This window comes from Orcinus orca, chromosome 19 (assembly GCF_937001465.1).
Source record: "Orcinus orca chromosome 19, mOrcOrc1.1, whole genome shotgun sequence".
Taxonomy (NCBI): domain Eukaryota; kingdom Metazoa; phylum Chordata; class Mammalia; order Artiodactyla; family Delphinidae; genus Orcinus; species Orcinus orca.
In genome coordinates this window covers 28465975-28492526 of record NC_064577.1, presented here as the reverse complement: position 1 = coordinate 28492526, position 26552 = coordinate 28465975, and the positions used below count along the sequence as shown (strand labels likewise).

Here is a 26552-nt window from a genome sequence, read left to right as displayed (position 1 = left end):
TATGCGTAATAAACCCTAAGGGGAAACAAAACCTCTGTATTTTTGCCGTCGTCGTTCTGGTCTTAAAAATTCATCTATTCTTTCCCCCACGCCCTCCAGGATTTTGCTAAACTTCCCGCCATCTTTTCCAAGTTTAGGTGATCCGGGTACTGGAACTATGAAAGTTTTGAGGAAAGAGGGTCACGTTCAGCGCGCCCTAAACTTCCGCCCGCCAGCAATCTGATCCAAGGCACACGCCACTGAGCGCGGCTACCTCCAACGGCGCAGCCTGGCTTCGGGACCCTCCTCCTTTCAACGCGTGGGTAACATGTGCGCATACGCGCGCCGAGGGACTACATCTCCCAGGAGGCTCTGCGCCTCGTAAGGGGACGGTCTCAGTAGCGGAGGACTACATTACCCAGCAACCCCTTGCAATAGGCGTTGGTCGGGTGACTACTGTACAACCGTTGGTCCAGCGTCTGTCGGAAGCTGCGCGGTGATTGGCCCACAAGCCCGTCAGTTACTGCCAAGCGCAGTGAAGTTTTGCCGTTAGACTGCGTGAGGAGGGAGGGAGAGAAGAGTTCGGGGAACCGGGCCGCGCCTTTGGAGCCGGGTGAGTGACCTCTTTCTCCGCCCTCCTGGCGCTCAGCTCGGGGAGCTGCACCCCCGCTGCCCGGGGGCGCCTACACGCGCAGGTACTTACGCGGGGGCGGGGACTGCACGCACACGTGTCGCGTCTGATCTGAGAAGCATCTTCAGGGACGCAGGAAGCAAAACCCTGGACACACCCGGGGCACCTGTACGTGGGGGTGCCCACCTTGTGGGCGTTTTCTCGGACTCGGGGAGAAAAAACACGCCCTGGAGCACACGTGGACACTTGTGTCCACACGCGGAGACATCTGCAGAGACCCTCAGCTGAGCACGTGGGCTCACGGGCACACACGCTCACCGCGGGGCACCTGCATACCTGAACCCCAGGGACTTACGCAGTAAAAACAGGGGTGGCACGGCAGACTCATACACACACACCCCAGCCGCCCTGCCACTCACCAGCGGCCCCCATCTTCTGGGTACTTTATTATATCATGCATATAATCATATTTCATGTTTATTTTGTCTCTTTAGATGGTTTTTTGGTACAAGAAGGAAATTTTGAACAAGCAGAAAAAGTAAGGCCACTACTGAATTATATTTAACAAGACCTTTCACGTGTATAAGGACTTTTACCTTTTTGACAGAGCTTATCACATATAGTAGTATCTCGTGTGATCCTCCCAGGAATCCGGCTAGGCAGGGCCGCCATCATTCTCATTTTCCAGAAGAAAAAGCTGCCCAAGGTACATGAGAGAGACAGACAGGATTTTTTTTTTTTTTTGCGGTACGCGGGCCTCTCACTGTTGTGGCCTCTGCCGTTGCGGGCCACAGGCTCCGGACGCGCAGGCTCAGCGGCCATGGCTCACGGGCCCAGCCGCTCCGCAGCATGTGGGATCTTCCCGGAGCGGGGCACGAACCCGCGTCCCCTGCATTGGCAGGCAGACTCTCAACCACTGTGCCACCTGGGAAGCCCGAGAGAGACAGAATTTTGACTCAGGCTTCTTGATCTGAGGTTTAAGGTTATGTCCAGCTATGCAGAGCTGCTTATTTGTAGAAGTTCCTCCTTCCCTCCCTGACAGTAGGGATCTGACACTGCTCAGTGTGACCTGAACAGTCTCTGGGCAACCTCCGGAGAGGCTTTGCCTCTCAGTCACCTGCCTCACGTTTAAACTGCTCCTCACAGGTGCCTGGGAGGTAGCAGCTTGAGTTAATGTCACAGAGAAGTTGATGGCAAAGTCGAGATCTCCTCCTTTGAGGGTCTGGGGAGAAGTTACTGGGGAACTACTGGGGAGAAGTCTGGGGAGAATGGGCAAATTCCTGGCAGGAGTCGGGAGATTTCATACCATTAGACTTTTTTCTCTCTCTCTTTTTTTTATGGCTGTGCTGTGTGGTTTGCAGGATCTTAGTTCCCTGACCAGTGATCGAACCTAGGCCCCAGCAGTGAAAGTGCTGACTCTAACCACTGGACCGCCAGGGAATTCCCCCATTAGACTTTCAGTAAATGTTATTTTACAATACTTTGCTGATCGAGCCCCATGGAAATGTCTTGTTAATTTTAAGGATGGATTGGAGTGCTATTTTGGTAGTTTCAGAAAAGTGAGGGCTTGGGGCTGGGGGATTGGTGCGGACAGAGTTCCAGGGAAGGTGAGAGGAGAAAAAGAAACAATGGGGTGAAGGTGTCACTGGTTTCCCTGTTACTAAAGGTATTCAAGAACTAGGTTAATTCTGAGGTCTCTTTGAAAATCATTTTATGTTTACTTTTAATTGGGGTTTGGGGGGCCATAATGAATTCAAGCAACGTAGAATTGTGTAAAGAAAAAGGGAGGGAATTTCCTGGTGGTCTGGTGGTTAGGACGCGGTGCTTCCACTGCAGGGGGCCCAGGTTCTATCCCTGGTTGGGGAACTAAGATCCCACATGCCACGAGGCATGGAAAAAAAAATAAAGTAGGGGGGAGGAGATCTGCCTTCCCTCTTCCCTTGCCAACCCTACCCCCAAAGGTAACCTTACCAACCTGTTGATGTGTGTGTCCTTATAGACTTTCCTGCTATGCTTTATACGACTGTTGAGGGTGTATGTAGGTCTTGCTGTTTTTCTTTTGCAAACGTGGGGTTACACTAGACATACAGCTCTGACACCTGCTTTTTTCATGTTTTAGTCAATTGTGGACGTCTTTTCCAGTGTGTGTTTAGCTCTGGCTCATTCTTTTTTTTTTTTAATCTTTTTTTATTTTTGACTGTGTTGGGTCTTCGTTGCTGCACGCGGGCTTTCTCTATTGTGGCAAGCGGGGGCTACTCTTCATTACGGTGCGCAGGCTTCTCATTGCTGTGTCTTTTCCTGTTGTGGAGCACGGGTTCTAGGTGCGCAGGCTTCAGTAGTCGCAGCATGTGGGCTCAGTAGTTATGACACGTGGGCTCTAGGGCACACAGGCTTCAGTAGTTGTGGCTTGAGGACTCTAGAGCTCAGGCTCACTAGTTGTGGCGCATGGGCTCCGCATCATGTGAGATCTTCCTCGCCCAGGGGTCAAACCTGTGTCCCCTGCATTGACAGGTGGATTCTTAACCACTGCACCACCAGGGAAGTCCGCTCATTCTTTTAATGGCTGTGTGGTATCCTATTGCATGGAGGTGACTTAGTGTCTGTCCCTCTATTTATAATCATTTGCATTATATCCAGTTTTATAAATAGTGATGCAATGCATGACATTTTACACACACATTCTAGTATTTCTCTAGAACAGTGGTTCTCAATCAGGGGCAGTTTTGAACCCCAGGAGGCATTTGTCAATGTCTGGAGACATTTTTGATTGTCACAAGGGGAGCGTGGGGATACTGGCATCTGGTGGGTAGAGACCAGGGGTACTGCTAAACATCCTACAGTGCTCAGGACAGCCCCCAACTACAAAGAATTCTTCATTCTAGAATGTCACTAGTGTTGAGGTCGGCTCTAGATAAAAATGGAATTAGATTTTTGGGGTTTTTTGGCCATACTGCATGGCATGCGGGATCTGAATTCCCCAACCAGGGACCGAACGTGCCCCCTTCAGTGGAAGCGTGGAGACTTAACCACTGCACCGCCAGGGAAGTCCCAGTTACTTGGTTTTTAATCATTTATTCAGTCATTGTTTTTAGAGCCTTTGGGGCATGCCAGGCACCGTGCTGGTCTCTGGAGATACCACTGTAACAAGGCTGTCTCTACCTGTATGGAGCCTACCTCCTGTGGGCGGGGAGGACAGCACCTTAACAAGTGCTGTGAATGCTAGAAAGGACATGAGTACATCTTCTGGAGGGGATGCTCTTTAGCTGAGCCCTGGAAGGTGAGAGGAACCAGTCTAGGGAAGAGTGAGGCTGCATTTCAGACATGGGAACGGTAGGTCCAGGGATGGGCCGGTAGATGGGAACATAAACAGCATTTTCTAGGAACTGCTCAGAAGCACTGAGCCCACCCTGGCCGAAGAGACTGAACCGTGGTCCAGGGTGAGGTTGAAGAGTTGGGCCTGTATCATTTTGCAGCGTAACTCAGCTCCACTGCTGTGGGCGGGCCTGCGGTGTGTGCAAAGAATGGCGAAGGGAGATGCTGAAGGGCTCAGGGCCCTTTGGATCATGGCGGCTTGTTAGAGAATCCCAGGCCCCGTTCCTGGAGTCCGTGTGTCTGAGGTTCCCCCTCTGCGCTCAGCTTGAGGCTCTGCCCTCACGCTAACGCAGCCTGGGATTTCGCCTCAGTCAGGAGCTGGCCATAAAACCAGGTGTCTTGGAAAGCCAGCTGATCTCTGGAAGTGAACTGTTTCCTACCAAGCCTGTTCATTCACTCCATCAGCAAATATTAATGAGCATTTACTGTGGTGGGCTCTCTTCCGGGCACTGGAGTTACAGGGATGGATGAATGACACCAACGCCCTGTTTTCATGGGCTCGAATTCTAATGGGGGAGAGAGACAAGAAACAAAAGTATGGAATCAATGTCTGGTATATAAATGCTCTAAAGAAGAATAAAGCAGGATAAGGAGAGAAAAGGGATGTGGGCGCTGCTCTGGGGGGCTGGTCCGGGAGGATGCTCTGAGGAGTGATGTGTGAGCCGGGGCCCTAAGACCTTGTTCTGGTATTTACTCCTGTCTCTTGCATTTAGCCTGAAGCTGATGGACATTGTATGGGCCACAGGCAGGGATGGTGGGCTATGACCCCAGAGCAGACGGCAGGAATGTCTCCAATCTCGAGGTGGCCGTGGCTGGGTCTGTGTCTGGACTTGTCACTCGGGTGCTGATCAGCCCCTTGGATGTCATCAAGATCCGTTTCCAGGTACCCTTTTCCCCTTTTTCTGTGTAACGGGCCAGAGGACAAGTTCACTCTTTTTTGCCAAAGCAGTTCCTAGAGCTTGCAGTTTTGTCAAGGAGAAGCACCTTGTTGCCTTTGTTACCTTCTCTGAAATTCCTCCTCGCCCCCCAGCCCCCGCCATCATCCTGACCATTCTCATCTTGATTCCTAGCTTCAGATTGAGCGCCTTTCTCGCAGTGACCCCAACGCGAAATACCACGGGATCCTGCAGGCTGGGAGACAGATTTTGCAAGAGGAGGGCCCAACAGCATTCTGGAAAGGACACATCCCAGCCCAGCTTCTCTCCATAGGCTATGGAGCTGTCCAAGTAGGTGGCAGGGGAAGCGGCCAGGCCCCTGGGGTCACATTGCCCAATGGGGGAGCCCAGGGTGGTGAGGCGTGTACCTGGGCTGCCCGGGGTAGGGCAGCAGGAGGCGGTCACACACTGCTCACTCATCTTGGCTGAGAAACTACCTGACAAATTGAAGACATAGTCAGACTGAGCTGTACTACAGGCATCCCCTTCCCCACGTCCCCCAACCCTGGAGACTTAGCACCCACTGAATATGAGGTGCTGCACCTAGGACACTGTCTTGACACCCAGCCCAGAGGGGCTTAGCAAATGGCAATACAAATGCTTTTCATTTTTCAAAATAGCATTATTCACGTCTGTGCATCCTTTGAACTTCCTAACAGCACTGTGAGGAAGGTGGAGCAGGTGTTGTGTGGCTCGCAGAGAGGTTGAGTGAGCTGCCTGAGGCCACACAGCTTGTAGGTGGTGAGGCTAGGATTAGGATCCAGGCTTCCTGACTCTTGCTCATGAGTTTGTTCAGCTGAGCGCCAGTTTACCCCATGGCATCTAGTCTGTAGCCGTACAGTAGTGGTGATGGAAATAGCCAACCCCGCACAGTGCTCATAGGGGGCCAGGCCCCGGGTGAAGCACTTCACATCTGACACCTTACAACAGTCCTCTGGTAGGTTCTGTTGTCATCCTTATTTTACAGATGAGAAGACTGAGGCAGAGAGAGCTTAAGTAATGAGTCCAACCAACGTCACTAGCTAGAAAGTGGCAGAGCAGTCCCTGCCTGCTTTACGTATGACATCACAGTGATTGCTCAGGTCACACGCACCTGCCGCGCCATCCCTGCGCCCAGCACACACGTGCTGCATCCTGATGGGTAAATGCAGCAACATGTGCTCTCAGGACCCCGAGCCATCTTGAGTTGGCTGGAGAAGGATCTGAGCCCAAGGAGGGCTTACACCACAAAATATGGAATATGTGGAATTCTCCCAACAGAATTTCAGCTCCAGGGCAGAATGTTTCTCAAACAGGGCCGCTGCCAGCTGCATTAAAGGGGTCCCCAGCCTAGAGTCAGATAATGGCCATCTTTTCCCAGTTCTCAGAAAACTAAGTGATGAGTAGAATTTTCTTTTTTATTCTTTTTTTTTTTTTTTTTTGGCCTCGCCATGCAGCTTGTGGGATCGTGGTTCCCCCACCAGGGATTGAACCCGGGGCCACGGCAGTGAGAACACCAAGTCCTAACCACTGGACTACCAGGGAATTCCCTTTTTTTACCAGGGAATTCCCGCTGCGCCACCAGGGAAGCCTTTTTTTTTTTTTTAATATTTATTTATTTATTTGGTGCGTCGGGGTCTTAGTTGCAGCATGCAGGATCTTTTTTTTTTAGTTGCAGCATGTGGGATCTAGTTCCCTGACTAGGGGTTGAACCTGGGCTCCCTGCACTGGGAGTGCGGAATCTTAGCCACTGGATCACCAGGGAGGTCCCCCAAGTAGAATTTTCTGATATAAAAATTTTCTCATATATTTTCTTAACCCTTGGGTATTTGGCTCTGCTCAGAGTATGAAAGGGCATCTGAGCTTTGCACAGTTACATGTTTATTGTATTCTGACCCTACTCAAGAAGAGTATCTCCTGGTCCCTAGGATAGGCCCCGCCTGGGTCACGGGTGCATTCGGGGGGTGTTTTCCATGACACTGTCACACACTCTTGCAGTTTTTGTCGTTTGAAGTGCTCACCGAGCTGGTGCACAGGGCCAGCGTGCGCGACGCCCGAGACTTCTCCGTGCATTTTGTGTGTGGCGGCCTGTCTGCCTGTGTGGCCACCCTCGCCGTACATCCTGTGGACGTGCTACGCACCCGCTTTGCAGCGCAGGGTGAGCCCAGGGTGAGTGGCCAGGCCAGAGAAGGGGCGCCCAAGATACGAAGGGCGTCCCAGGGTGGGGGCTGTTTTCCTTAGAGGGAACAAAGCCGGGGGGACCTGGGGTTTTCAGGCCATCCTTCAGCCTGTTCCTGAAACCCGTGATGGTGCTTGGCACCAGGCAAGGTGCTCACAACCTCACGGGGGACACAGAACCTGCAGGGGAAACAGAGCAAATACCAAATCGGGACGGGGAAGGCATCTGGGAAAGTGAGACTTGAGATTCTATCGCTGTATTATTGGGAGGGAGGTTTTGGTTTCCAGAAAGAATGGATTGGAGGAAATGGGATCATTGAGTCAGACTCAAGGAAGAACTGACTGAGTGAAAGCAAGGGATTAAACCCTCAAATAGATGCCCCATCCCCCCTCCGCCCACCATAATCTCTGTTTCTTGGACATATATAAGAATAGCTTAGGATACTGTTGACGGGGAATGACGTTTTGCTTAAGAATTTGATCTGGGACCAGCTAAGAATAACTGTGGTTTCAGCTGTGCCAGTTTTTTGTGTTGCCTGGGGTGGAGATCCTGGGTTGGGGGACCTCTTTTGTTTAGGAGACATTCTGATAAATTTTTTGGTTCAGAAATGCAAAGTGCCCCAGGAACATTCTAGAAGAAAACGACTGGGGCATGAGAGCTGGGTCACTCTGTGTGACACTGCAGTGGAAAATAGAGGTTTGGGGTGACTGCCCTGGTGGAGAAATGAGATGAGGGGTCCTAGGAATGGAGTAGAGAAATGGAGGGGAAGGATGTTTATAGAGGGAACAGACCTCAGCAACATGGTGGCTGCTGGGATGAAGAGAATGGCTGGTGACAGTCCTTCAGGTTCCCTGTTCTGCGTGTGCTATTATCCTCTTCTGTTACTTTCCAACCTTTAGTACAAGTCTATGAGAAGAAAAAAGGGAAAACATCATTAAGAAAAGAATAGCATACTTCTTCTTAGGCTTAGCCAATTGAGATGTTGGATTCTAGATTCTGGAATGGCTGGAAAATTGTGTGTGAAAGTGAGGGGAAAAGATTTATTTAAAAATTGCAAAACTCTCCACCTTGTTTAGACTAGTAGCATCCATAGTGTAAATCCTCACATTTCTTAAAAAAATCAATAACCTGGGCTTCCCTGGTGGCGCAGTGGTTAAGGATCCACCTGCCAATGCAGGGGACATGGGTTCGAGCGCTGGTCCGGGAAGATCCCACATGCCATGGAGCAACTGAGCCCGTGCGCCGCAACTACTGAGTCTGCTCTCTAGAGCCCGCGAGCCACAACTGCTGAGCCCGTGCACCACAACTACTGAAGCCCGCTTGCCTACAGCCCGTGCTCCGCAAAAAGAGGAGCCCGCAATGAGAAGCCCGCGCACCGCAGTGAAGAGTAGCCCCCACTCGCCGCAACTAGAGAAAGCCCGCGCACAGCAACGAAGACCAAACACAGCCATAAATAAATAAATAAATAAATAAATAACCTATAAAGTGTATAAAGGTTAAAAAGACAGATAGTTCTTCAGGAACTATAATGAAAAAACACCAGCCACCCCCCTGATTCTATTCCCCAGAGGCAACCACTTTTAATATTTGTGTGCTTCTTCCGTAATTTACTTCCTAATTCAAAGTAACATGCTCTTTCTCTTTCTTCCTTTCCTTCTCAGTTTTAAATTATAGACATTAACTACTGACTACTACTATGGAAGATGAGGATTTAACTCTTTTACCATCACCCTTGGGTGTGCTTGTGCTTCCTCACCTGAGTGCAGTACAACTGATTAATAGATTTTTGGCTAAATCAGTACTCAGTGTTTATGCTATTATGATTATGTAAATGTTTCTGCTGAGCCTCAAAATATATTATGATTATGTTTTCTTTTGTATTTTTGTCTTTCCTGAAGTTGGCAATTGCTTTGTATTTTATTTGTTTCGCTTTCTACATGCTTATCACAAATTCACTTTCAAACAATCTCCCGATAGGGTGAGCCTGTGGTCATCAGTCCCATGTTTTTATGGAGCCCCTCCTAGAGCCCCCCACCCTTGAACCCTTCACCCTATGGCTTCGATCTAGACTGTTTGCTCCAGGACTATGGCCAGCTATTCTCTTAGGAATTCTCACGTAGGAGCCCATGTCTTCTCTTTCTTGATTAGTCCCTCATTTTGTGGAGCACATCCTGAGGTATAGCTTCCTTACAGAAGCCTGATAGAAAATGCCTTTATTTTCCTCTTGCACTTAACTGATGATCTGAGTGTAGAATTCTAGGTAGCTCTCAGTATTGCTGAAGAGGCGTCCGGAACCATCCTGATGACTAACCCTTTAGATGAAGGCATCCACTTCGCCCTCTTGGGAACTTTCAGGATTTTTTTTTTTTTTTTTTTAAAGTTTTCTGTGGCCCCACCATGCGGCACGTGGGATCTTGGTTCTCCAACCAGGGCTCGAACCCACACCCCCTGCAGTGGAAGCGTGGAGTCTTAACCACTGGACCACCAGGGAAGTCCCTCAGGATCTTTTCTTGATCCCTGGCATTCTAGAAATTTACCAGTGGAGTGCCCCAGGGCGGGTCTCTTTCATTCATTGTGATGGGCACTTCCTGGGCCCTTTAGTCTGGACACATGTTCTTCATGCCTGGAAAATGGTCATGAATTATTTATTCACAATTGCCTGCCCTCTTTTTTTCTTTTTCTTTCTGGAATTCATGTCAGTTGGACACTAGACATCCTGGATTGATCCTCTGATTGACTTATCTTTTATTTACCATTCTGGGAGGTTTCCTTACTTTTATCATTTGGGCCCTCTATTGAGTTTAAATAATGTCTGCCAACATATGTTGGTTCCTAAGAACTGTCTTTGGTTTGTTTTAGTCAGGTTTATTAAAGCATAACTTGCACAGTAAAATCCACTCTTTTTAGCATACAGTTCTGTGACTTTTGACAAATGCGTACAGTCATGTAACCACTAGCACAATCAAGATATAAAACAGAAGTTCCGTCACCCCCTGATTTCCTCCTGTCCTTTGTAGTTTGTCCCTCCCCACCTCCAGCCTTCAGTAACCACTGGTCTGTTTTCTGTCTGAAGTTCTGCCTTTTCCAGAATGTTACATAAATGGAATTATGCCCTGTGTAGTTGGCTCCCGTCACCTGGTAGATGCATTGGAGATGTGTCCGTGGGGTGCCCGTGAGTAGTTGGCTCCTTTTTTTTTTTTTTTTTTTTTTTGCGGTTCGCGGGCCTCTCACTGTTGCGGCCTCTCCCGCTGCGGAGCACAGGCTCCGGACACGCAGGCTCAGCGACCATGGCTCACGGGCCCAGCCGCTCCGCAGCATGTGACATCTTCCCGGACCAGGGCACGAACCCGTGTCCCCTGCATCGGCAGGCAGACTCTCAACCGCTGCGCCACCAGGGAAGCCCTGACCCTCTGCTTTTATCATGAAGGTGATGCCTTCTCTGTGGTCTCAGGATATTAGTTAAAATTTTGTGGGTGGTTTCTTTTTGCTGTAGTTTGCCTCTGCTGTATCTATACGGTCTCTTCCTTCCCAATGACTTCTCCTGCCCCTCATCAATCATTGTGGCCTCTGTTTTGGGGGAGGCTTTCCTCAAATGTCTGGTGACTCTTGGCTGCCAGCTTGGTGGTAAGAGGGCACACAGAAAGCAGAGTGGCACTCTGGCACGTGGGCAGCTTGTTGCCCGATGGCCTTCCTCTGAGGCCCGGCCCTTTCATGCAAGTCCCCAGGGCGAAAGCCTTCGATGTGGCTGCCAGCATCTGGGAGCCAAGTGTGTACTGTCCCTGCTCAGTACAGACTTCCCCTCCATCACCCTCTTGTCAGTGCAGTGCTTCCCGCACCCACAGCCAGGCAGATTCAGCCCCTCTGGTCCACTGCAAAGAATATATGCCAAATAGAAGTGTACTAAAAAATCAGTGGCTCTTCGTGCGTAAAGATCACCTGCTGATGGTTTCAGAAAGGTTAAGTATATGCATATGGCAAAAAAATCCAGATAGCATAAAATGGTCATAGTGAATCTCCCTCTTCCCCCATCCCTCCCCTGTCCCCCTGTTTCCCCGCTGTGGTGGCAATAACGTTACTGTTCCTCCTTTCTTGTGTATCCTTGTGGGGCATAGTCTCTGCATACAGTTTGTTTCCTCCACAGACACTATGCCTGCTCTTCATGTCCTGCTGGGTTCACTTAACTGTATATTTGGGGGAGTCTTCCCTATCGATCATCTAGATTGCATCTTCCTGTTGTAATTGCTACACTATGTTCTTTTGAACAGGTGTGCTGTAATTTATATAACCGATCACCCAAGGGTGGACTTCACACCTTTTGCTGTTCCGCATACTTTTGTGCACTCCTTGGCATATCTCAGTCGTGTAAATAGCTAGAAGGGGAGCTGCCAGACAGTCCCACCCTTGGAATTTTTGTCCAGCATTTTCTTTGTTCTCCTGGCAGGAGAAGTAATGCTCCTAGTAGCTGGTTTCTGGACAAGGGGAAATACAGCTGGTGGGCTGGGTTCTCGGGCTGCAACGATGTCACTCATCATTGCATGTGTGGTGTCCAGGTCTATAAAACCCTGCGAAACGCCGTGGTGACCATGTACAGGACCGAAGGCCCCTTGGTCTTCTACAAAGGCTTGAACCCCACCTTGATCGCCATCTTCCCCTACGCTGGGTTCCAGTTCTCCTTCTACAGCTCCTTGAAGCACGCGTATGAGTGGGCCATGCCAGCTGAAGGAAAGAAAAACGGTGAGACCGGCCTCATGGGAAAGGGAATCTGGGTCCCACTCCGCCCCACTCCCAAGCCATAGCATCTCTTTCTGAATCAGGTAGGAAATAAAGTTTTCCTGCAGAAGCTAAGACACCACAGATCTCTGAACCCACAGCTCTGTAATACAGCCAACAAAACAAATCCATTCACTCACAGATGACTTTATTTCTTTCGGCTCTTGCCACTGTTATTTCCAACTACCGGTCATGGTTTTCATTTTTGTCAAAGGTCCAACTTGCAAACAGCCTGGTTTTGCTTATGTGTTTGGTTTGGTTTTCGTTTGGGGACTCTGGGGAGGGGGATGGGCATCCTGTTCCCTCCCAAGCCTTGAACTGAGTCGCATGGCAGAGCCTGCAGGCCATTACTGCCTCCAGCTGGGGTGATTACTGTTAAAGGCGCACACCCCTTCTGCCACCAGCCTGTCCAATCAGCAGTCCATTGTCGTTCCTTTTTTAAAAATTTTTATTTATTTATTTTTGGCTGTGTTGGGTCTTCGTTGCTGCGTGCGGGCTTTCTCTAGTTGCAGAGAGCGAGGGCTACTCTTTGTTGCGGTGCGCGGGCGTCTCACCGCGGTGGCTTCTCTTGTTGCAGAGCACGGGCTCTAGGTGTGCGGGCTTCAGTAGTTGTGGTTCGCGGGCTCTAGAGCGCAGGCTCAGTAGTTGTGGCGCACGGGCTTAGGTGCTCCGTGGCATGTGGGATCTTCCCAGACACGGGCTTGAAACTGTGTCCCCTGCAATGGCAGGCAGATTCTTTTTTTTTAACTTTTTGGCTGCGTTGGTTCTTTTTTAAAAATATTTATTTATTTATTTATGGCTGTGTTGTGTCTTCGTTGTTGCGTGCGGGCTTTCTCTAGTTGAGGCGAGCGGGGGCTACCCTTCCTTGCGGTGCGCAGGCTTCTCATTGCAGTGACTTCTCTTTGTTGTAGAGCACGGGCTCTAGGCACATGGGCTTCAGTAGTTGTGGCACGTGGGCTCAGTAGTTGTAGCTCGTGGGCTCTAGAGCACAGGCTCAGTAGTTGTGGCTCATGGGCTTAGTTGCTCTGCGGCACGTGGGATCCTCCCGGACCAGGGCCCGAACCCATGTCCCCTGAATTGGCAGGCAGATTCTTAACCACTGCGCCACCAGGGAAGCCCTGTCCGTTGTCATTCTTCCTGAGGTTGTGTCTGGTTCTCTCGCTCCTGGATTAAATTCTTCCAAGATCGAGGATGCTTGTAGGTTTGAGTTTTCTGGTCGAGGATTAGACTGTATAACCTTGAAGTTTACCCTAGATTGCATTTCTCTCATATTTCCCCTCCATCCCACTTCTCTGGTTCAGGAAACTTCAAAAACCTGCTTTGTGGCAGTGGAGCTGGAGTCATCAGCAAGACCCTCACGTATCCCCTGGACCTCTTCAAGAAGCGGCTTCAGGTTGGAGGGTTTGAGCAGGCCCGAGCCTCCTTTGGCCAGGTGAGATGTCCCTCTGCAGAGAGCTCTGATTCCAGCCCCTCACTGGGCACGTGAAGGAACTGGGTCAGCTCCTGTCCATTGGGCAGCTTTCACCCCCATAGCCCTCTCAGCCCCTGCATGTCCCCGGTGTCGATGAAAAATTAATCAGTTGATCTAAGAAAGAATCGGAAAATTTTATTCCAGCCAAATTTGAGGATTATAACCCGGGAAGAGCATCTCAGAAAGCTCTGAGAACTATTCCACCTGCTAGAAGTTAAGACACAGTTTATATAAGTTTTTTGAGACAAAGGGCTGTGCATCAAATGACGTTTTTTGGGGGTTCTTTTGGCTGTGTTGGGTCTTCCTCTAGTTGCAGTGAGTGGGGGCTACCCTTTGTCGTGGTGTGCGGGCTTCGCATTGCGGTGGCTTCTCTTGTGGAGCACGGGCTCTAGGCATGCTTCACACATGTGGAGCACGGGCTCTAGGCTTCAGTAGTTGTGGCAGGCAGGATCATTAGTTGTGGCTCACGGGCTCTAGAGCTCAGGCTCAGTAGTTGTGGCACACGGACTTAGCTGCTCTGTGGCATGTGGGATCTTTCCAGACCAGGGCTTGAACCCATGTCCCCTGCATTGGCAGGTGGATTCTTAACACTGTGCTACCAGGGAAGCCCCAAATGACATATTATTACTTTTTCTAAGATAAATTTATTTATTTATTTATTTATTTATTTATTTATTTTTGGCTGCATTGGGTCTTCGTTGCTGCACACGGGCTTTCTCTAGTTGGGGCAGGCGGGGGCTACTTTTCGTTGCGGTGCGCGGGCTTCTCATTGTGGTGGCTTCTCTTGTTGCGGAGCATGGGCTCTAGGTGCACAGGCTTCAGTAGTTGTGGCACATGGTCTCGGTAGTTGCGGCTTGCGGGCTCTAGAGCGTAGGCTCAGTAATTGTGGTGCACGGGCTTAGTTGCTCCGCGGCATGTGGGATCTTCCCGGACCAGGGCTCGAACCCATGTCCCCTGCATTGGCAGGCGGACTATTAACCACTGCCATCAAGGAAGCCCCAAATGACGTATTATTGACAGTTCACAGAATCCAGTTCTAAGCAACATCGTGGTGGGTCATGTGACCCCTTACAAGATCAAGAAGGAATGTTATCTTTTTAAGGAGTTGTCTTGTTGATGCTGGGAGAATGTTGCTCTCTATGGTTGAGCAGGTATTCCTGGGAGAGTGTTTGGTCAATGCATAATGCACAGTGTGGAGAGAGAGGAGGCCAAAGGGCAGAGAAGAATTTTTATGTTTAAATTTTTCTTGTTTTGCCATAAAATATGAATTTTATTTCACACTGGGGACCCCTGAGCACAAGGGAAGCCACAAGCAAAGCCCTGTGTGTACTGGACACTGTTAAAAGACCCAGGAGAAGGTACACTCATACTGCCTGCTCTAAAAAGCATTCAGAGGAATTACCTGGTGGTCCAGTGGTTAGGGCACGGTGCTTTCACTGCCATGACCCAGGTTTGATCTGTACTGCAACGAAGAGTAGTCCCCGCTCGCCACAACGAGAGAAAACCCGAGCACAGCAGCAAAGACCCAATGCAACCAAAAATAAATAAATAAATTTATTAAAGTAAGTAAATAAATAAATCCATCACCACCCACGCAGAGATAATCACACAGAACCTTTAGCTGTAGTCTTTCTTTTTTTAAAGATTCTTCTTTTTAAACGTTTTTATTTTTATTTCATTTTTGGCCACGTGGCATGTGGGATCTTAATTCCCCGACCGGGGATCGAACCCGCGCCCCCTGCAGTAGAAGCGCAGTCTTAACCACTGGACCACCAGGGAAGTCCCTGTAGTCTTTCTTTCTTCCTTCCTTCCTTCCTTTCTTTCTTTTATTGAAGTATACTTGATTTATAATATTATGTTAGTTTCAGGTGTACAACATAGTGATTCAATATTTTTATAGATTTTATTCCATTTAAAGTTATTATAAAATAATAGCTATATTTCCCTGTGCTGTACAGTATATGCTTGTTGCTTATTTATTTTTTGCATAGTAGTTTGTACCTCTTAATTCCCTACCCTTATCTTGCCCCTGCCCCCTTCCCTATCCCCACTGGTAACCATTAGTTTGTTGTCTATGTCTGTGAGTCTGTTTCTGTTTTGTTATATTCATTCATTTGTTTTTTTGTTTTGTTTTGTTATTTATTTATTTATTTATATTTGGCTGCATTGGGTCTTTGTTGCTGCACGCCAGTTTTCTCCAGTTGCAGTGAGCAGGGGCTATTCTTCATTGTGGTGTGTGGGCTTCTCACTGCGGTGGCTTCTCTTGTGGAGCACGGGCTCTAGGCACACAGGCTTCAGTAGTTGTGGCCCGTGGGCTCAGTAGTTGTGGCTCGCGGGCTCTAGAGCGCAGGCTCAGTAGTGGTGGCGCACGGGCTTAGTTGCTCCGCGGCATGTGGGATCTTCCCGGACCAGGGCTCGAACCCGTGTCCCCTGCACTGGCAGGCGGATTCTTAACCGCTGCGCCACCAGGGAAGCCCCATTCATTTGTTTTATTTTTAAGATTCCACATAAAAGTGATAACATACACTGTTTGTCTTTCTCTGACTTGCTTCACTAAGCATAACGCCACCTAGGTCCATCCGCGTTGTAGTTTTATTCCTTTACATAAATAAACATATGTTTAACAAAAATGGGGTTACCCACAAGGTTTTATAACCTCCTTCTTCCTTTTACCAACTTGTCTTGAAAAGATGGTTTGAATTTGGATAGGGAGTGTTGGTGAGAGCTCAAGACAGAGAAGGGAGGCCCTGCTCCTCACAGAGCTTTGAGCGTGAGCAGGTATGGCTGGAGGTGTGCGGGCACTGAGGCTGGACCAGTGGGGAAAGGCAGATCAGGGAGGGAAGTTGAGGCCAAATGGTGAAACGCCCCGAACACCACGCCGTGGGGCTTGGACTTGATTCTTTGTAATATCATTGTCATCATCATCATCGGGAGTTACTGGAGCTCTGGGAGGGGAGCGAGGCTTGAGTAGAGCTGTGCCCTGGGGACACGGGTCTAGCAGCAGTTTGTGGTCAACTGGAGGTGGCCAGGCTGGCGCCGCTGGTCAGGCTCAGAGCTAACGAGGGGCCGGTTCAGATCTACTGCCCAAGGGGGACCAGGAGGGATGGGCGCACAGTCAGAGGCACCCCTGGGAAGAGGGTCCAGAGCTCTCTCTGGGTCCTTAAGAGCCACTGTCAGTGGAGCCTCCAGGGCAGGAAGGAGCTCTGTCCAGTGCTGATTTCTGGGCACTTCATCTGTTAAGTCTGAATTAGCCCAGTTGGAAGAGAAAGAATGAGGTTAACTTATTCTGTCTTTTTTGCATTCATTCCTCTGTCCAGCAAGTATTTATTGGGTGCTGGAACGTGCCAGGCTCTGTGTTGACAAAAGAACAGAGCTCACACCCATGTTGCCATCACCTCCTCTCTCCTCAACTGGAGAACCTTCCTCTCCCCAGGTGCGAAGCTACAAGGGCCTCCTGGATTGCGCCAGGCAGGTGCTGCGAGAGGAGGGTGCACAGGGCTGCTTCAAAGGCCTGGCCCCCAGCCTGCTGAAGGCTGCCCTCTCCACCGGCTTTGTGTTCTTCTGGTACGAGCTCTTCTGTAACCTCTTCCACCACATGAAGAAGGCAGACAGCTAGCCTCGAGGGCAGGAAGGGTGGCCTGAGGTCCTTCCCTGGAGGGGCCCTCGTGAAGAACGCTTGAGCTACCATCCCGTGTTGCACTGAGAGGTGTTGCCCGGCCCCTCCCTCCAGGCCAGCTGTCCTGGGCATGAAGAGCCGTCGGCAGCAGCCTGGATTCCACCAGAAGGGCAAAGGGGGTTCTCCACGGGAGAGCACGGGGCGAACGCAGGACTTGGTCTGCGGGGACCCAGCCCCGCCAGTCAGAAGGGGCTGGACGTTTCTCCTCTGTGTGGCGCACACTCAGGACAACAGCTGCCCTCCGGCACGCCTTCGCTCCGGCTGCCCAGAGAACTCTCCTGCGTCTGGGTGGGCCGCAGCTTGAGTGTGAGGCTGGGGTCAGTCCTTTACAGGGGTCTGGTCCCCACACCTGGGTTCTTACTCCCACCAATTATTTAATAGACATTAAAACTAAAAACACATTCCTTATCTGACTCCTCCATCTTCCCTTCCAAATCACATCCCTTCTCCCCAAGTATGAGGGAAGGGATCCCTGCCTTCCCTAAACTCTACTTTTCTCAGCAGTTGCATTCCTCAGGCAGCTTTGCTTCTAGCTCTGGGGGAAGAATCCCAGCTGAATCAGTCACTTTATAAACTCCACCCTGCTCAGATCTTCATGTCTATAAAGGCACCACTCGGGCTGTTCTCTCCCTGGACAGGCTGGTCGCAGCCCGTGGGCCTCTAGGGAAAGCAGACCCCAGCAGCCCCACAGGCAGTGGGGGGATGTGCTGACGGGGAGGGGGCGCCGGTAAAGGCAGCAGCCCTTTTCCCGTCTACTGGGGTCACTCCTCTTTCCCTGTGGGCTGGGCTAGCCCTCCTGGGTGGGTGGGAGCTTACAGCTGGGCCAGTGAGCACCTGCTGCCCGCTCAGGGCGCTCCTGCTGGGTCTGGCGTGGTGCCGTGTGCGTCCTCTGTGGTCCCGGGAAGAGGGGGTTGTGCAGGCAGCCTGCTGCATGCACAGTTGGTGCTCCGGGAGTTGTCAGGGCACAGGAACCCACGACAGACACCCATCGAGGCCCGGTTAGGGGTATGAGAGGAGGAAAATCTACAGAACACACCCACCACTTTCCACCCCAGGGGAGCCTGGCCTGAGAGGTTGGCTGTGCAGGGGGAGCCCCGTGCAGGACTTAGAGCCTGACCTCGCCTCAGCCCCGGCTCCAGCCTTTGAGCAGGTCTTGGGTGGGTGTCATGGCTCTCGGTCCCCATGGATCCTGGGCCCTTTCTCACCATTACTGTTTCGTCCCTGGTCTGGGGCTTTGTGATGTGTCTGGTCCCCATAATCCTGAAGCCTCCCTGCTCTTGGGCGCTAATTAAGAAGGTTCACCTGTGGCTGGAGGGCTCCCACACCCACAGGTTTTTTGGCAGGCAAGGCTTGCAACTGCCTGGATGTATTTTTTGTGAAATTCCACTGAAGTAAACTTTGTTCTCTTCAGCTCTCCCACTCACTGGTTTCTTTCGCTGCAGCTGGGATTGTCTTCCTCGTTCATTTTCTGGTGACCGCTTTGGCAGCTCTTAGAACAGGAGGAGCGAGCTTTGGATACAGGAGACCGCCGTCAGCACTTCCTTCTCGTCTAAGTGATGGGACGAGACGGTTCTTTTCCAACCTCTTCTGTATGCTCTCCTGCAACCCAGGGCTGACCTCAGAGGTGGCCCTGTCTGGGCTGCTGGGCCCGCGCCTCACCCCCTTGTCCCTCCAGGGACAAGACACTTCCCTGGAGTGTCTTGTCCCGACCAAGACGGACTGGGCCAGGGGCTTGCTCAACCTCAGGGTCTCTCCCAACACCTTGGGCGCCGCAAGTTGGCAACTGGGATCCTTTCTCTTGGGCTGGCCCATTGATTTTCAACTTATTTTACCAATATCGTTTGTACTTGGAGTAGGAGAGCGGCTTAGTGGGACTTGATCCTCAAAGCCCTTACGACCTCCCTGCCTTCTCCGCTTTGGGGGGAGGGGGTGGGAGTGGGGAGCACACGGCCACCACCTGTTAAGTCCTGCCCCTCCAGCCCTCTTCTCTGCCCTCCCACCTTTCTCCCTCCCGCTGCCCGGCTGCGGACCACGCCCTCCGCAGGCCCCTCCCACGCCGCGCGGCCGGGCCAGTCCCCTGACCCCGTTTTAACCTGAGCTCTAGCGTGGGGCGGGGAGAGGGATAGTGTTAGCGCTCAAGACCCAGGGCTTAATGCGGGCTGAGGAGCAGGTCCACCCCAGTACCGAGGAGCCGGTGTGGTCCCGGATAGCCCGTGGGAGAGCCGGGTGAGGAGCGGACAGGGGCGGTGGAAGCAGTGTCGCGGGCGTTCTGCGCGGCCCCGTGCCAGGAGCCTTCGGGCAGGCCTGGCCGGGCGGCGAGGGCAGCGACGTCGGGGCTCCGGCAGGTGGCGCTGGCGAGGCGGCCCCAGGCCCCGCCCCGTCGCCCCGCCGCCCCGGGTCCCGCCGCGCCACCGCGCTAGGAAATGACCTAAGCGGCGGCGAGGCGCCAGCAGCGCCGCGGAGGCGCGGCGCGCACAGCATGCCCCTCGAGCGGCCTTCGGGCACGCGGGCGTGGCGCCGGCGCGGCAGGTGGGTCCCGGCGCTCCCGCCAACTCTCCAGCCCACGGGAAGGGCGTTCGGGAAGCTGCCCAGGTCTGGAGACCCCTAAGGTCCTCTCCTTTGGCCATGGGGGAGGCACCGAGTGCGGAGAGGGGACTCCAAAGGGGACCACCTCTGGGGGACACGTCACCTCGCTCCTCTCCTTAAGGAAGGATCCAGAATGGAGCTCAGGACTCTCAGGGAGTCCTGAGCGGGCAGGGCCGAGTTTCTGCCACTCGAGAGGCCAGTTTAATTAGTCTGTCCCGGGGAGAAGCTGGCCAGGACGAGGGGAGTCAGGGCAGCAGAGACGCTTCTGCACCCAGCCCTCTGGCCGGCCCCACCCCGAGGGCAGGAGGAGTGGGATTTCTGGGCCGAGGACTCTGACTAAAGGGAGGGAGAGGGTTGCAGAGAGGGGCTTGGACCCCTGCTGGGACAGAGCTGTCCGAAGCGTGGAGACCCTAGCCCTCTCATTCGCCAGGAGCCATGCTGGACCAGCAGCTTCCAGGTCGGCTTATATATAGGCAGGGGAAGTGTTTAATATCCACATATCCACCCTCACCCCACCCCTTGGTGTCAGCTGAGAAAAACCCTGCCTGCTGCTGGGACTGGAGGGTAGACGCATTCACCCTTCATCTCTTTACTCTTGTGTAATCCCAGAAGCTACAGGGGTTCTTTAATTGAGCAGCAGGTGCCTGGCTGGTGCCCAGTCTCCACCAGAAGCCAAGCTTGGCGGGCACCCAGCCAACCACTGAATGCCATGGACTGCCCAGGAGCACCTGTCTCAAGCACTGGCCAGTCCTGCCACGGGCCGGGAGAGCTAGGAGCCCTGGCCCCGTGCGCCACACCTGAGGCCTCTCCTGCTGCCTCTCCTCTCCAGGTGCTGTCATTAGTCCCAACCTCGGAAAGAGCTGCTGCAGCTGGATGGTCATGGGGGAGCCCAGGAGAGAGGAGTATAAAATGCAGTCTTTTGATGCAGCGACACAGCAGCTGCTGAAGACAGCCCTCAAAGGTGAGCATGCGGAGCCCCCTGAGCCTGGGCCCAGAGCCACAGAGGAGGGGCCAAGGGGCCAGGCCTGGAGTACCGAGCCTTCGCCCGGCTTTGCCCAGCCCTCTCCCTTCACTTTCTCAGAATAGGAGTCAGCAACGTAATTCTGGAACTGGAAGACAAGCTACATTTAGGCCAGTATTTGGCAGTATGAATCAGAGTCACCCCCTCGGATTGTAAAGCCTTTTTTTAAAGTTTAGGTGCCCATGAGAGGAGAGTGAGGCACAGAGAACACAATTCCTGCCCCTTAAGTCCTTACGCTGGACCTGGTTTGTGCGTTGCTGCAGCCAGCTCTCTTGAATGTGCAGAGCTGCCTGACGTGGGACAGAGGATGGAGTGTTCTGCTCGGCAGGGGAGCTACAGTAATTGTCCTGGACCAGTGCCTTCTTGCAGCACTTTCAGGACAGAAGTTTGACTCAGCTAACGATTAGCAGTGCCCATCACGTGCCAAGCTGAGTCTGTGGGGAGGCCCTGCCTGGCCGGCTCTTGTCAGGGGTTCATGTGTGTGTATGATAAGAACACTTTTCTTCCGTGAAATGGCTGTCAAAGGCATTGGCATTCAGTGTTCCAGCCTCAGCCTAGGGCTAGGAAAAGACGTGTCCTAAAAAAACGAGCGTTCTTTGATTCTCTAACAGCCACACAACCCTCCCTGTTTCTTCTGATTGGGCCATCAGGAGGCTCACGGCTGCAGCTGCTCCTGTGTGTAGTTTCCTCTCTGTTTCCTGGTCTCTTTAAATGGAAGCGTATAATGGGACTGCTCTTCTGTGAATATCTTGACTCCTTTAGAAGCAGGTGGAGGCAAACGTGATAATTAAGCAGCTCTAGACTCCCCACCTGTCTTTACCCTAGATCCAGGTGCCGTGGACTTGGAGAAAGTGGCCAATGTGATTGTGGACCATTCTCTGCAGGACTGTGTATTCAGCAAGGAAGCAGGACGCATGTGCTACGCCATCATTCAGGTTGGGTGGGGCTGGTAGAGAAGGGGACGCTTTGAGGAAGGTGCTTCAGGAGTGGGCAGAGGCCTGGCCAGCAGGGCAGAGATGCAAAGGGCTGGCCTCAGAGGCGAGAGAGGAGGACAGCAGGGTCCTCGGCCTTGGAAGCTTGGGTGGAGTTGCGACGGCCCAGTGACTGCCCTTCACCACCCTTTCCCTGGCTCACAGGCAGAGAGCAAGCAAGCAGGCCAGAGTGTCTTCCGCCGCGGACTCCTCAACCGGCTGCAGCAGGAGTACCAGGCTCGGGAGCAGCTTCGAGCCCGCTCCCTGCAGGGCTGGGTCTGCTACGTCACCTTTATCTGCAACATCTTTGACTACCTGAGGGTGAGGCCCTGCCAGCCACATCCTGTGCGGCACAGACGGCCTGTCTCCTGTGCCACTAAGCCGGGCTCTGGCCCACGCTCTCCCCCCGTAGGTGAACAACATGCCCATGATGGCCCTGGTGAACCCCGTCTACGACTGCCTCTTCCGGCTGGCCCAGCCCGACAGTCTGAGCAAGGAGGAGGAGGTGGGTGGCCCTAGCACAGAAGGCTGTGGAGGTGGGCTGCCTCTGGCTTAACTCAGAATGCCTGCCCACTGTTCGTGGAGACTTCCGAGGGCATCACTTGCTGGGGAGGAGCCTGGTGGGGGCATTTAAGGCCTGTCACAGTTACAGGGCAAGCTGCTAGGCCTGGAGTCTATCCAGAACAGAGTGCAGCCCAAACCGCCCGGCTCAGAGGTTTTGAGTAGGAAAGCCAACCTATGGTAGGACTGGTGAGAGCGTCAGCCAGCTGTGGATACAGATGACCCCAAAACCACTCCAGGGTTGGGGGTAGGGGGTAGGAAAGGGGGGTTCAGAAGCAGTTTGGAAACAGGGCCTGAGTCCAGCCTGGCCCAGGTGAGAGACCTTAAGCAAGTCTCTGAACTTGCTTCTTTTCATGTAATTCGTGGACAGCGCCCACTGGGTGGGGTGAGGATGAAGTGGGCAAACACGTGTACAGGGCCAAGCCCGGTGCCTGGTGCACCGCGAGCGCTCAGTAAATAGCTGCTCTGTGTGATGGAGGGCCCTGCCCGGGGTCACCTCCTGCTGCCCCCTGCAGGTGGACTGCCTGGTGCTGCAGCTGCACCGGGTCGGAGAGCAGCTGGAGAAGATGAATGGGCAGCGCATGGATGAGCTCTTTGTCCTGATCCGGGATGGCTTCCTGCTCCCAACCGGCCTCAGCTCCCTGGCCCAGCTGCTGCTGCTGGAGATCATCGAGTTCCGGGCAGCTGGCTGGAAGACGACCCCGGCCGCGCACAAGTATTACTATAGCGAGGTCTCTGACTAGGCCTCCAAATCAGGCCTCCTCCTCAGCAGCACCGGCCTTTCTTCTATCCACCTCCCAACCTGGCAGTGGAGTCTCTGCCTCTCCCAGACTTTTTCCCTTCCAGACTTTCAAAAGCGTCCGAGATGTTTCCCACTTAGGCGGTGGTCCCGCCCTGAGCACCTTCACTCCGATTCCAGGATTGGGGAAGACACCAAGCACACCTGCCCCATGGTCCCATCAGCGTTTCTCTCCCCTCACCTTCAACCTGGGCCAGGCAAAGAAGGGCAACTCCTGACAAGCACTGCACTATGTAACCTTTGGTACAATAGCTATCGTGGTGCCTCAGTTTCCCCATCTATAAAATGAGTACCCGGAGCCATTGGTGGGGGGAGAAGTAGAGTCACACCAGAAACTGCTTTTTACACATTTTGTACAAGGACCACTTTGGAACCGAGCACGTTTCCTCCAGTTGGTTTTAATGAATGGCAATACCACATCACATGCTACGCCAGCTCAGGATGAGAATTTTCTAATAAACTTTTTCTGATACTAAAACTGCTTCCTTTCGTATCACCCAAAGGTCCACCCCAAGCTGAGGGAAGAGAAGGGCTGGATGAGCCCTAAGTTTCTTGGGGAAAATCTAAGTTGATATGTCCCCTCTTTGCAAGGAGATGGGGCAGGGAGAGTGAGTTCTAGCCCCCAGAGAAAGGACTAACAAGCAGTAAACATGCTGCTGCATCCTTCTTAAGAGGCCCGCCTGCCCTGACAGGCAAGCACACGCTTGACCCACAGGTATTTTGCAACATGGCGGTGGTGCATGCCGCTTCTACAGCAGCGTGCTGGGCTCCTCCCGGCTCCTCCGCCCGCCCGTCACCACCAGCGGTAGTGGGCCAGCGCGCGGTTGGCCTCGGCCATCTTGTGCATGTCGTGCTTTCTCTTGATCACAGGGCCCCGGTTGTGAAAAGCCTCCAGCAGCTCCTGGGACAGCTTCTCCGGCATCAGCATCCGCCGGTGCTTCTTCTCCCGACACTCAGTAATCATCCACTTCATGGCCAGGAAGCGGCGACGCTGGTCGGCTAGCGGCACAGGGACCTGGGCAAGATTGGACACGGGCAAGTTAGTCTAAGAACTTGCCAGGACTGCAGCCTCCCTCCACCTAGAGCTCTTAAGAAGCAGCCACAGGTCTGCTCTGGGCCAGCCCTGGCAAGGCTGCTGAGGAGGGGGCCTGTCTTTTCCCCTCTGAGCCTCTCTCACCCCTGGCTGACCTCGGTGCAGCAGACATCAGGCATTCATCGAGCAAACAGTCCTTGAGTACTGACCTCTTTCACCTCTAAAGGAAGCTCAGCCAAGTTGATAACAGGCACCACTGGGAAAAGCCCTGTCAGCTGGGCATGACTTAGCCAACACAGATCATGCGTGCCTAGAAAGAAGACCCTCTTGTCCAAGAATCATTTGCCAGGCCCCCACTATGTGCCAGGTACCATGCCGACCCTAGGGACACAGACGTTAATGAAAAAGTCTCTACCTTTATGAAGTTTACATTGAAAAAGAAAAGACACGAACACTGGATTATGACGATGAAATATTAAATGGCATGATAGAGACACCCAGTTCAGTTCAACAAACGGTGATGAAGCATCACTCAAGCACTACACCAGACACTGGTGTATAAACATGAGATACAAACATAGTCCCTCACCATGAGAAGCTTATAGTTTAGAACACAGAATGCTGAACAGAATGGGGGGTAGGGTGGGCCTTCAAAAGAGGTCACTTGGATACGTTTTTTTTTGCTTTCTTCCATCTTCTGCCTGTAATCTTTACACTGTGGGACTCAGATGAGCTGATCCTGACTCTCCCCAGTCCTTAGAAAGCTATCAACCTCGGCCCAACTCTACCCACTCCCATCATCTTGTTTCACACGTGAGGAGCCCTGCTTTCCCACCCTGACCACTCACCTGATAGAAATGGCCACCCTTGAGGATGGACACCAGCCCAATCACAGGCTCACAGTTTTTCAGTGCTTGGTGGAAGATGGTGTAAGGGTTGCGTTCAATGGTTGCCTGTTCCTCAGCAGAAGCAGCGTGGTACTTCTCAAACTGTTTCCTTTTCACAGCTTCCAGAGTCTGCAAAGGGATACAGCGGAAGAGGCTGCCCCAGGCTCCCTAAAAGTTTAACCCAGCTGAGCTAGGACCTTGCCCCTTACTCCCATCATCCTCTTCTTCTTCTGTAGCTGTGCAGCTACTCCCTCAGCACTTCTGAAACAAAGATCCTGGACTAGGACAGAAAAAGCAGGCTAAGATTTGTCACATGGGGGTAGGGAATGGCAGTGGTTGACTCCTGCAGGACTTCCTTAAAGCCCCCATTCCATACATAAGTACATGGAAGTTAATTTTAATGAAGGTATAGAATGAATTATTTTTTATGTTAAAATTAAAGAGCCAAGTACAAAGCTATGGGGAAAACAAAGATGAGAAAGAGGTACTGGTTACCTGTGTCATGAGGGATCTGGCCAGTATTTTGTTTCCTCCTTTCATCATCATGTTGGTGAATTTACTTCAATGAGAAAAGCAACATGTTTAGCGCGCCAGGGCTGTATCAGGGAACCCCTACTGCAGACCCTCCCTGGTGCAGTCCCACTCCGCAGAACAAAAATTTGTTTCCTTCTAACCTGATCACCGGGTCTTCAAACACAGAGCTTGTTCTCGTCGCAGGGGCAGCTTTGATAACCTGAGTCTTCCTGAGCTCCCTCTCATACTTTTCCTCCTCAGTCAGCGCGGCCAAGGGCCTGCGGTAATATCCCTTGTCAATCTGGGGATCCTGGTATTCAGGACCATAGCGGCTCCATCTCACCTGGGTTAGCCTGGGAGGCGGGGGGGAGAGGAAGAGAAGGGCAAAGGCTGACTGCACAAGTGAAAAGGCTTGACTTAACGATAGGCATGTGTGCCAATCCGCCGACGAGTGAGAGCAGCGTGGAGACCGCCAGCCAAAGCTGAACCGCAAAACTTCTGGTTCTTGTCCCAAGAGGTAGGAGGACCTCCCCCAAACAGGCCAAGAAAGTGGGCTCTTCAAGTGCCAACGGTAAGGACAGGCTCCTGAACCTGAGGATAGACAACCCGCCTATGCATCTCTCCCCCCAACTCCCAGCAAAGAAAATCCCACCTCTGAGTTCTTTACCAAGATCGCACTTGCCGTTCCAAGTGAGAACCCCTCGGGCTGGGAGCAGTCACTAAGCCTTCAGGTTGACTGAAAGTCACGTGGCTGGTTCAGGAGGCTTAGACTCAGATATCCTGGCCCCCAGGCTCTCTCCTGGAACCCGCGAGGCCTGCCTGTGGCTCCCCCTTCCTTCCCAGCAGGTCCCTCCGTGAAGACACAAGCGGCCTCCCAGCTGCCCGCCGCCCTCTCACCCTGGAAGCCTCAGGACAACACTCCGCACGCCCAGCAGCAAGCCCGACCACCCTCGCACAGCCGTCACCGCGGAGGCAGCCATCTTGGCTGGCCACGAGGACCCTAGAGAGGCTGCCCTCGGCGTGCCTGAGCGAGTGACGGAAGACGGGGAAAAGGCTCTAAAGGGTCCTAACGCTGTGCATCACCCTATTAATCTGAGCCTTAAGAGCCTCTCACTCCGAGGTCTAAAGCGAAGAGTCAAAAGGAAACATTCGCTCTCCCATTATCCGTCGCAGCCTGGCGCCACCCTCG

The 26552-nt window shown here is 52.4% G+C and overlaps 3 protein-coding genes and 1 pseudogene across 3 annotated transcripts; 3 read left to right on the top strand and 1 right to left on the bottom strand.

Moving 5' to 3' along the window:
• LOC125962115 (ATP synthase subunit g, mitochondrial-like) overlaps positions 1-15842 on the top strand; it is a 35044-nt pseudogene extending 19202 nt beyond the window's left edge.
• Positions 498-22769, top strand: SLC25A19 (solute carrier family 25 member 19). The gene is made up of 11 exons (XM_012535079.3): positions 498-592; positions 1105-1148; positions 4696-4865; positions 5053-5208; positions 6895-7065; positions 11626-11809; positions 13147-13277; positions 16750-19218; positions 20408-20539; positions 21983-22075; positions 22647-22769. Exons 3-8 carry the CDS (start codon positions 4734-4736, stop codon positions 16930-16932), a joined length of 957 nt encoding a protein of 318 aa, XP_012390533.1. The 5' UTR covers positions 498-592; positions 1105-1148; positions 4696-4733; the 3' UTR covers positions 16933-19218; positions 20408-20539; positions 21983-22075; positions 22647-22769.
• Positions 20415-23408, top strand: MIF4GD (MIF4G domain containing). The gene is made up of 5 exons (XM_012535058.3): positions 20415-20539; positions 21425-21534; positions 21736-21891; positions 21983-22075; positions 22647-23408. Exons 1-5 carry the CDS (start codon positions 20452-20454, stop codon positions 22872-22874), a joined length of 675 nt encoding a protein of 224 aa, XP_012390512.1. The 5' UTR covers positions 20415-20451; the 3' UTR covers positions 22875-23408.
• On the bottom strand, positions 23309-26394 carry MRPS7 (mitochondrial ribosomal protein S7). Its single transcript, XM_004275471.3, has 5 exons — positions 26261-26394; positions 25525-25716; positions 25346-25409; positions 24812-24979; positions 23309-23945 (listed from the first exon to the last, which is right to left on the bottom strand). The coding sequence occupies exons 1-5, from the start codon at positions 26341-26343 to the stop codon at positions 23724-23726; spliced, it is 729 nt and encodes a 242-aa protein (XP_004275519.1). The 5' UTR covers positions 26344-26394; the 3' UTR covers positions 23309-23723.
• Positions 26395-26552: the final 158 nt, after the last annotated feature.

Bases quoted from the DNA above. Each gene is read 5' to 3' on its own strand.
- MRPS7 (XM_004275471.3), bottom strand. From the start codon at position 26,343: ATGGCTGCCTCCGCGGTGACGGCTGTGCGAGGGTGGTCGGGCTTGCTG. The intron at 25,717-26,260 runs GTGAGAGGGCGG...CCCGCCTCCCAG, and splicing joins GTTGTCCTGAGGCTTCCAGG to GCTAACCCAGGTGAGATGGA. The intron at 25,410-25,524 runs GTTAGAAGGAAA...TTCTCATTGAAG, and splicing joins TTTGAAGACCCGGTGATCAG to TAAATTCACCAACATGATGA.
- MIF4GD (XM_012535058.3), top strand. From the start codon at position 20,452: ATGGTCATGGGGGAGCCCAGGAGAGAGGAGTATAAAATGCAGTCTTTT. The intron at 20,540-21,424 runs GTGAGCATGCGG...TCTTTACCCTAG, and splicing joins GCTGAAGACAGCCCTCAAAG to ATCCAGGTGCCGTGGACTTG. The intron at 21,892-21,982 runs GTGAGGCCCTGC...CTCCCCCCGTAG, and splicing joins ACATCTTTGACTACCTGAGG to GTGAACAACATGCCCATGAT.
- SLC25A19 (XM_012535079.3), top strand. From the start codon at position 4,734: ATGGTGGGCTATGACCCCAGAGCAGACGGCAGGAATGTCTCCAATCTC. The intron at 7,066-11,625 runs GTGAGTGGCCAG...TGTGGTGTCCAG, and splicing joins CAGCGCAGGGTGAGCCCAGG to GTCTATAAAACCCTGCGAAA. The intron at 11,810-13,146 runs GTGAGACCGGCC...TCTCTGGTTCAG, and splicing joins AGCTGAAGGAAAGAAAAACG to GAAACTTCAAAAACCTGCTT.